We start from the raw sequence: 9,340 nt of genomic DNA on the forward strand, positions 1-9,340 counted from the left end.
CCAAGAGTTCAAATTGAATTACATAAAAATGTAGCCATTTGCCTTGGAGAAGTTATTTTTATGACTGTGTGTCTCCAGGGCAACAGGCTAATGACACTCATCTCACAGTCTGGTGGCATCCAAATCCATTACGCTACCTAACCCGTGGTACTACAAATCTGCTTGCCATCATCCAATTTGCCTCCTGTAAATTGCCTTTTCATTCTATGAAGAAATGGTTCCCCATTTGTAATATATGTGTCAAAAGGATTACCAATGTAATATTAATATTCTTGCAGACAATTAGATATCACAAAGAGAACATTGCGTCCATAAAATTACCCGTGGATTGGGTGGGAGAACGATACAGGGAAAAGGAGGAAGAGGAGGAAGAAGAAGATGGAGAAATTGTCACCACACCATGTTGACTGAGGCCAATGCTGCAGAAGGAACAGGGGTGTCTCAAAAAGATAATGAAAAGAGCTAGTACCTCTCACACTGTTCGGCGGAATCAATCAGTAAGGGATTCAAAAAATGTTCATCATTTATTCTCTGCCAGGAGCCTTTCCCGTTGTCAAAAAAAAAAGAAAAAAGAATAACTTTGAATATATTTCACGGCACAATTTTTCTGCCAATCAAAAGTAAAACTGCCTTAGAAACTCCCAAACTGTACTCCTCTAAATACAACAGGGGGTTCTCCCCCACTTTTCCACCTCTGCTGCAGCTTGTTTAATCCAATATGGGATTGTAAATCCATGGAGACAAACGTGTGTGCATCAGCATGCAGAGGTTGGTTTTCCCCATCTGGGCTCTGTTATTATACAGGCCTATAACTCTGTGGAAGCTAAAGCTCTCAGACTGATCTCAGAGGCAGCGTATCCCCGCCTGGCCTTCTCTCTAGTGTCCTTCCCCACCTTGGCTGTATGGCTTAGATGTAACTAAACTTATGTGCGCAGTCTACGTGCACACACGCAGCCTCATTTCTCCACATGCCAGCTGCTGGGATGATAAGGCACAGTAAGCGTTGCTGGACCTCACCCTACTCCTGCACCCTCCTCCACACCACAGGCCTGTTCTTGCTTCCATGTTAATGCCCGTCACGCAGGCGGAGAAGAAGCGCACAGTCAGGCGGGTTAATGAAATCCTCTCAGGGGCACTGAGGGGGGCAAAGGTCACCAACGTCCCACTTCTAAAAAGGGAAGCTGCTTGCCTACACACTAAAATACAAACATCATCCTCAGACAGCCAGCCCACCTGTCTCTTACAGAGGTGCAACTGCAGACACATGTTCACACACCAATCTCTAAATCCACTCCCTGGCAATCAATCCATTTTCCCTCCTCATTTTCACCACTTCTCCATTTAAACAGGCTAAACAACCTCTCTAAAACGCCAGGAAGGAATGGAAAATATTACATTTGAATGGGTTTAAATGCTTGAAATTCCTCCCTGACTTGCTGTAGAATATTTATGACGGTAAAACACATTGCATTTGAAGACTATCAAGAAGAGCCGCGGGCAAATGTGCCCAAGAAGTAGCTTAGTTTGGGGAATATTTTATTTTCTACATGGTAGCTCCTTAAATGAATTGATGGATGGATGCAGCCGACGAGAAGAGCGCTACTGATGTGCCAGCACTCACATGGCCAATGCTAGGAACCAGACAAAAGCATTTTGGGGGGGGTTATTTCCTTTCATATGAAGGCATGGCGAATGTCACTGTGACCGTTAACGCTGTCAAAGGCTGTTAAGAGAAAACATAGATGGAGCCTTGCTAAACGCGACTTCAGCGGGTTGAGTGTTTCTTTCTCTCCATCGTGGGAGGAAAAGGAGTCAGTCCATTTAAAGCAGGCAACATATTTCTTTATTTTGGACCCATATGCTGCCGAGCCCTCGTGGTGTCATCCGCAGGGGGAATATATATGTATGTATGTGTGTGTGTGTGTGTGTTTCGGCTAGTAGGCTGCTCTGCCCTGACGTCCAGCTGATGGGTTTATTTGACACAATATGGTGGAGGTGAAGCGTGGTAACATGAGCAGAAGCTGAAGGAAGTTAGATGTGTCCTATTTTTTAATTGCTTGCCATCAGTGGGTTGGAATTACACATAATATTAAAATATATATCACTGGTATGGAAAATTATCAAATTATCTTTGGGTTTCCTGTTTTGTGGCGACGCACTCAATCAAAGACTTCCTGTTTGGTTTATAGTGCCATCTAGTGCTTCCTTTCGTAGCTATCGAGGTGGTTTTGAGTTATTTGTGACACACACAAACCTGAATGAGGTGCCTGCTCTCCACAGCGACAGGTCTACCCGCTCCCATGCTGTCAGTGAACCAGCTGATGTCCAACACCTGCATCATAGGTAGATTCTTCAGGCCACACCCATTCAGCCACGCCCACAGGGATGAAGCCTGGCTGTCCTCTGACACCACATGAGTGACCTTATCGCTGTCAAAAGGAGATAAGAGATATTAGAAAGATGAGAGTTAAAGTGCAAGTTTAAAATTATCTCTATAGGAGCTATACAATTACTGTCTTTGTGCTGACAGGTAATGCATTGAACCAAAACGGTAAAGTTGTGAGCCGTAAAACCAAAACAATAACCTAAAAGACACTAAAAAAGCATGAGATTCAATACAGAAATTCATCAAATCCAATTCCCCCTGTTGTCAGATGATCTATTGGTATTATAAAGAATATTGATTGTTGCCACTTTACAACCCCTTACAACTTGGGTTTCAATTATTAAGTTGGTTTTTTTTGCATGTAGTAAATGAAAAATACACAACAATTAACTTTTTAAGTTTTGATAAGAAATATTGTTATGTATTCCTTATTAGGAGTTAAATAGAGAGCGGAAGTGTTTCAGAAGTAAGAAAACGTCGTAATATCGCAAATAATTAAAAATCCAGCCTTGAAACATAGCTTCTCTCAACAGTATGTCATATAGCTCACTTAAAGGACTGTTGTTTCTTCAATATTTTATGCAGACTTTAACAAACATCACTTCCCATGAGCCCTAGACCACCACAAGCTAGTAGTTTTGCATTGTCACAAAGTAATCATTGAATTTTGTTTAAATCACGAAGGTTTATTTATTAATTTAAAGTAAAGCAAGTACTGTAGTGGATGCCAATTTGTCTTAGACTATGAAGAGTTAATTCCTGGAACACACTTATTTTTCTTTCGAAAGACTAATGAAAGTCATTTTGAATAAAGGAGTGCATTGAATTATGGAGGCTAGTGGAACAGAGGCTAGACCGGATGCAATGTCAGGACTTTGGCTCCCTGCAGCTCAGCTAATCTGCTTCACCAGGACAGTGTGGGTGTAATTTCATCAGATTTGACTGACAGTAGCCCAACGACCCAACCTCCGAACTACCATTGGACTTTAAAATGTTGCTTAATTCAATGCATCATCTTTCTCCCACCGAGGACTATGTGCTTCAAACCAGTGAGAAGAGCACAGACAAAAACACAAACACATACATCTTTTTTCAAGGCCTTAAGGTAATTAAATGCAAACCATAAGCAGACAAAAGTCTCAATACCTTGTCTATAGATTAGTGGGATTCACGAAACACCTTGAATGGTTTATTTGAAAGATCTCCTTCACTGCTGAATTTAACAAAAAAAAAAGAAAGTTCCTGTCTAAGCGGCAGTTGTAGAGCAGAGAGTTTCAAGTGAAGCTTTTGAAACGCAACTCAGACCTCGGCATCATGGTCTTACTGGTAATATTTTAGGATCAACACTGGGTGAACAGCAATCAGCGCAGACCCTCAGTGCCTCCCTTCACCGTTTGATAGCGGACTCATTCAACCAGTGCCTCCTACAGCTCCGCCGAGACTTTGTCAACAGACCTTTCTTTTTTTATCAAGGCCTCCTCCACTTCTGCCTCCTGCCACGGAGTATAACTACCATACCCAATCAGGGCATCCAGCCGTACATAATTACTCTCAGCACGCTCCTCCTCTTCCTCTCTCCTGGGCGTGGGTAAATCGGTGGAACGACTCCTTAAGGAACGTCCCGGCAGAGCTCAGGCTGAGGCCTAATTGGCCAAATCACTGGCGAAACTAATCCTCTATCTGCTTGGCATACCGGACTGGCCACCAATGGTCCATTTTAAAAGAAAAATAAATCCTTACCAGGACAAAGACATGAATGTAGAGTTTCCTCGCAGCGAAGAGTCGAAACACAATTCTGGCCCTTTGGTTTGATTTTCCTCTACAAACACACAGCGTTGCTATGTGGGACCAAAATTGCAGATTATAGAAAGAAAGAAAAAGTCTCCTTTTGCCATGTTTAACTAGGTATAATTCAGCCCTGAATTTGGATCCTTATCTTATGTGCAGCCTCACAGAATGTAAAATGGCAGATTGGCATGCAAATGAGCGAGTGTGGAACCAGATTGTACTTCCCAGAATCAGTGGGACTCCGAGCCCAGACACAAGGACAGGCTAAAGTCAATGGGCTTTGATATGGAGAGCTCTTTCGAGACGTCACTCTACCCCGTTCCAGTCAGCAGTTAGCCTTCCAAAAGTGAAAAAAAAACAGGCAGATCAAAGACGGAGTAGGTCCAGAACAGATTTTTACACCATGGCGAGGTTTCATCTGTGTGCGTTTTACAGCTGCTCTCATGAGACATCTTCACTGATATATATGATCACTGTACCCAAGAACACCAGCTTAAATTCCTCACCCTGGCAAGATAAACCACATGAGGATGTGGCCAATGACGTCACCAACAGCCTCTGTGCTATGCCCCAGAGGGTTCAATGTCAGATAGATAAAAAAAGACATTATGAAATATGAATGTGTGACATATATGGGGGTAATGCATATTGTGTAAAATATAAATGAACCAATAAATTGTGAACTCATGGTTTAAACATGGTTTACACCATTCTTATTTCCTTTTCATTTCAATAAATAACCTACATTTTTAATTAAAAGTGCCCTTTTTTCAGAAGTTTTTTGGTATTTCTCTCTGAGCTCACACTTCAACACTCAATGAATTTCACTTGTCATGACAGTGGCGGTGTCACCAATGGTAGTGTTTCAGCCAATCACATGCCCCCTGCCTCTGCTTAACTTAGCAGCTGAACATTTAGCCAGTTAGCACCTGTTAGCTAAAGCAACAACAACTCGAAAGTAATTCTAAATAACAGCAGCAGTTGGTTAATTCAAAGTTACCTCCGCAGCATTTTCATTTAAGAAAGGATGTTCCTCAAAAAAGACACAACTGGAGCAAGAGTACAAAAGAAACAGCTAGTGGCACCGTAGTGACACCGACAACAAACCTCACTGTACGGCGTATCACTTCACTCAACTTAAAGTAGCATAAACATTGTCAGGAGTTTGAATTTTTCATATTGCTGTCCCACTTTAGATAACGTTACACTTGTGACAGGATTAGACAGAGTATTAGGGCCAGACTAAGAGAAAAATGTTGGTCTACGAGAATAAATTCGTAACATTACGGGAATAAAGTCGTAATATTACGAGAATAAAGTCGTAATATTAGGTCTTGTAAAATTACGACTTTATTCTCGTATTATTACGACTTTATTCTTGTACTATTATGACTTTATTCTTGTAATATTACGACTTTATTCTCGTAATTTCCAAAATTGTATTTATTTTTTCCCCCCTCTTAGTATGGCCCTAATATTCTGTTGTAACAGGAAATATATACAGTAGGGCAACATTTTAACCAGACTTTGGTTTTTACTCAAGAAATCCACACATATAAAGAAATCAAAACATTAAAGTCCATAAATAAATGTAAGTGTAATCAAGTGGAATGACACAGTAAAAAAGTATTGAACACACTAACTAAAATGTATTTAATACTTTGTGGAGAGGCCTTTGTTTGTATTGGCAGCTTCAAGACTCAAGACTGTAGTGCTCAGGTGTGATGTTGGCCCATTCTTTTAAACAGACTACAACACATGCAGGGAGTCTTCCTGTTTCTTCCACAACAGGAAGTCTTCCTTTTTAACTATAATGGTCATATTATAGTGAATATCACTACTATCACTACATATCACTACTGAATTGTTATATTTCACAATATTATGAGTTGTGAATTCAGTTGTGTGTATGATTGTTTCAGTTGTGTGTATGAGAGCTTATCAGTTGTGCGTATGAGTGTTTCAGTTGTGTGTATGAGAGTGTTTCAGTTGTGTGTATGAGAGCATTTCACTTGTATATGTGTGTGAATTTCAGTATAGTATGTGAGTATTTTTGGTTTCATATGTGTATGTGAGATGAAAAGTATGTGTATGTGAATGATAATTCTGAATAATGTCCCTACTGGCCCCTCATACTTTGTAAGGGCAGCTGTGTGTGCTAAAAGTAACAAGAAAAAGTATGTGATTTAGAATGCAACACAAGATTGAACTGACAAATGGTTTGAGGAAAGACTATGATGAACTGGAAAAAACAAAAAAAAAGGGGATGGAAGAAGATAGAGTAAGTAAGTAATGCCATAATAATATTATTATAATGGCAACTAAATGAATCTGTTAATAAATTTTTCTCCATTAATTCAGATGGCGAAGGCTAATCGCTGAATTGACAACACACATCAGACCCACACCCATCTACAAACCAATCAATGCCAAGTATAGGAAGACGTAGCCCAACTAGGTGACGAGGACAGGACATAGGTATGTCATGTAAAGTTCATTAGTGCACTCACTTAATTACAATGTGAAAACCAAAACCAACTAGATCAAATGTACACAATGTAACAAAAATATGAAACTTGGTTCAGACTTTCAAGTGAAAAAAGGAACTCAAAGTATCTCACAAATTATTCAATCATTTAAAAATTGTAAACATTTTATTTGTGTGGTTATTTTGATATTTGATATCTGATTTTTAAAATTTTATTTATGTGATTAGTTTCCTGCCATAGACTTAAAATTAGGACAGGGGGAGACTGGTGTGTGTGTGTGTGTGTGTGTGTGTGTGTGTGTGTGTGTGTGTGTGTGTGTGTGCGCGTGCGCGCGTGCGTGTGTGCGTGTGTGCGTGTGTATGTGTATGTGCATGTGCAAAGCATGAGTTTGGTGTGTGTCCCAGTGTGTAAACCAGCACATACCTTAATGCACAGAGGAGTACACACAGTGTATCAGACCATATGTTCAAGGCAGTGTGCCTATAACTTGTGTAAGACTAGATACGGGAGGTGTTGCTATCAAACTGCAGCTGATATCAGTTTTGTCGGCTTGCAGAATTAATGTCAGTTTGAGGCAGGCACGCTCTACTTCCTGTCGTTGGTTTCAAACAATTGTATCAAGCCAAGTGTAACCGTAGGAGCGCTCAAGCTGTGTTTCTGGGAATGCTGCCATGGCCAAGCTGGCGCACGGCTGGCAGGCACACTTAGACACACATTTAAACACACACACACACACACACACACAAACACACACAGTTATATACTCATGAGGACCCTTTATTGACTACATATATGGGACCAAAATCACATGCTTAACTTCCAACATTTTTATAACACTAAGGTTACTGTAATTTTAAAAACTGGCCCCACTCTGAATGCCAAAAAGTGAAAATAGTCCTGGCAAAGAAACGAGCATAGGAACACACACACACACACACACACACACACACACACACACACATACACCTGCTCACAAGAGGAGCTCAAAGCCTGAGTTTTAGCTGCCCAGCGTGGAAAACAAAGTCGACACTTAAAAAACGGAAGGTTGCATCAAAACTATCACTATAGCCTCAAAGGAACATGACTCTGAAGTGTTGCGGATGTCAAGCCGAGGACTTCTGCTGTGTTCACAGTTTGGGATTTAAAGATACTTTCAACTAGAGACAGAAAAAAAGGATGAATGCATGCTGCTACCATAATTAGTGCACAATACTGTAGATGATTCATCATCGCAAGGAACAAGCTCACAAGCTCCCAGAACGTCTCTCCTTAAGTGTGACTTAAGAAAATAACTTTTGCCAAACTCATTAAAAAAGTTTGTGTGTGCTGTTACCTTTTTTTCCAAAGTTGTTAGCTGCTTTGCAAACAAGTTGTAGCTGGGATAGCTCTTTTTTTCTCACTCCCAAATATATTTACTATATATAGGAGCTGTGAGTTATAGCTGAGGTTGGAAAATCCACTAAGGTGTTGCAGGGACTGGATGGATGCCCTAAACCTGGTTGATTAAGTATTCATGAGCCTCTGGTGGCTCCTCTGTAGCTAGATGGACCTTAAGTTCTTACTTTTAAGAAAACAGCACAAAGTTACTGATTTTGAACTGTCCTTTTAAGCAGTAATGGGTTGGTGTCATCCTTGATTGCTAAATCCAAAATTGTGTGCACCGCTTATCATTACATTATCTATTTTAACTGCTTCTACAGACTATAAATGAATGTTTATTTAAGCATGAAAATGAGCCTTCATTTTGCATTTATTGACCTGGCTGTTTTAGTCAGTACTACCATGCCCAACCAGCCATTTAATAAGTTTTATAACCTTCCATTTCACTGGGGTAATAATAAAAGGCCTTGAGGGCTAACCTGAAGGTCAAACCATTCATGCTGGTACCCAAAAAAAAACTCAGAAAATACTCGGGCATCCCTTTATGCTCTACATTAGTGTTCTCTCCTGAGTTTCACATTCAGAAAAGCTTTTAAGCACCGAGCCATGCTCAGTCAGTGAACAACAAAATGGCAAGCTTTTTTCCCAACCTGAGGATGTCGTCCACAATAAAGCCCTTTGACCTGGCCAGCTGGGTCAGAAAGCTTCTCCTGCTGCGGCCCATTTTCTTCTCCACCAGGTACAGTCTGACATCCTCAAATTTCACCTCTTCGTGCCTTTGGATGCCGGCTTCCACTGCTCTAGACCGTTTCCTCAAGCGAGGCACAACAGGAGCCTGGAACATCTTTTTTGAGACGAGCTATCCAATGTATTTCTGCACCTCTAGGAATTTCGGCTTATATGAGCTTCTTGTTGTTGTGTCCTATGTAAGTTCCATCCAGGAAAAACACCCACTTTGGTAGTGCCACAGTTATTTATTTCACAGCTGAAGCATTTTTTTTGTTTGTGTTGTTTTGGGGTTTTTTGCCTGATAGTGTGTCAGTTGGAGCAGAGTTGGCGAGAGATGGCACACAAGAAAAGCTTCTGGCAACAGGTGTTGAAGATTTGGTGTTTACCAAAAAACACCTGCCAAGATCGAATGATTGAGGATAGAAGGATAAAGATGAAAAACATGCTGTTGGCATGGCTTTATTCACTGCCAGTAAAAGTTGCTCTCTAAACACACATTTGGAGGTAGTAAACAAGGCCTTATGCAGTTGCTTCTTCAAAAGCTGCTCAAAAGTTTTCATGCAGCTGT

The 9,340-nt window shown here is 40.7% G+C and overlaps 1 protein-coding gene across 1 annotated transcript in view; it reads right to left on the reverse strand.

Annotated features, from left to right (window-relative positions):
- The window catches only part of dntt (deoxynucleotidyltransferase, terminal), an 81,518-nt gene extending 72,631 nt beyond the window's left edge, over nucleotides 1-8,887 (reverse strand). Inside the window, exons 1-2 of the mRNA XM_062430604.1 lie at nucleotides 8,694-8,887; nucleotides 2,255-2,429 (exon numbers count right to left, since the gene is read on the reverse strand). Of these exons, the coding sequence (XP_062286588.1) occupies nucleotides 2,255-2,429; nucleotides 8,694-8,887 (369 nt within the window). The remainder of the gene's footprint in view (nucleotides 1-2,254; nucleotides 2,430-8,693) is intronic.
- Nucleotides 8,888-9,340: the final 453 nt, after the last annotated feature.

Source organism: Scomber scombrus, chromosome 12, assembly GCF_963691925.1.
Source record: "Scomber scombrus chromosome 12, fScoSco1.1, whole genome shotgun sequence".
Lineage (NCBI taxonomy): Eukaryota > Metazoa > Chordata > Actinopteri > Scombriformes > Scombridae > Scomber > Scomber scombrus.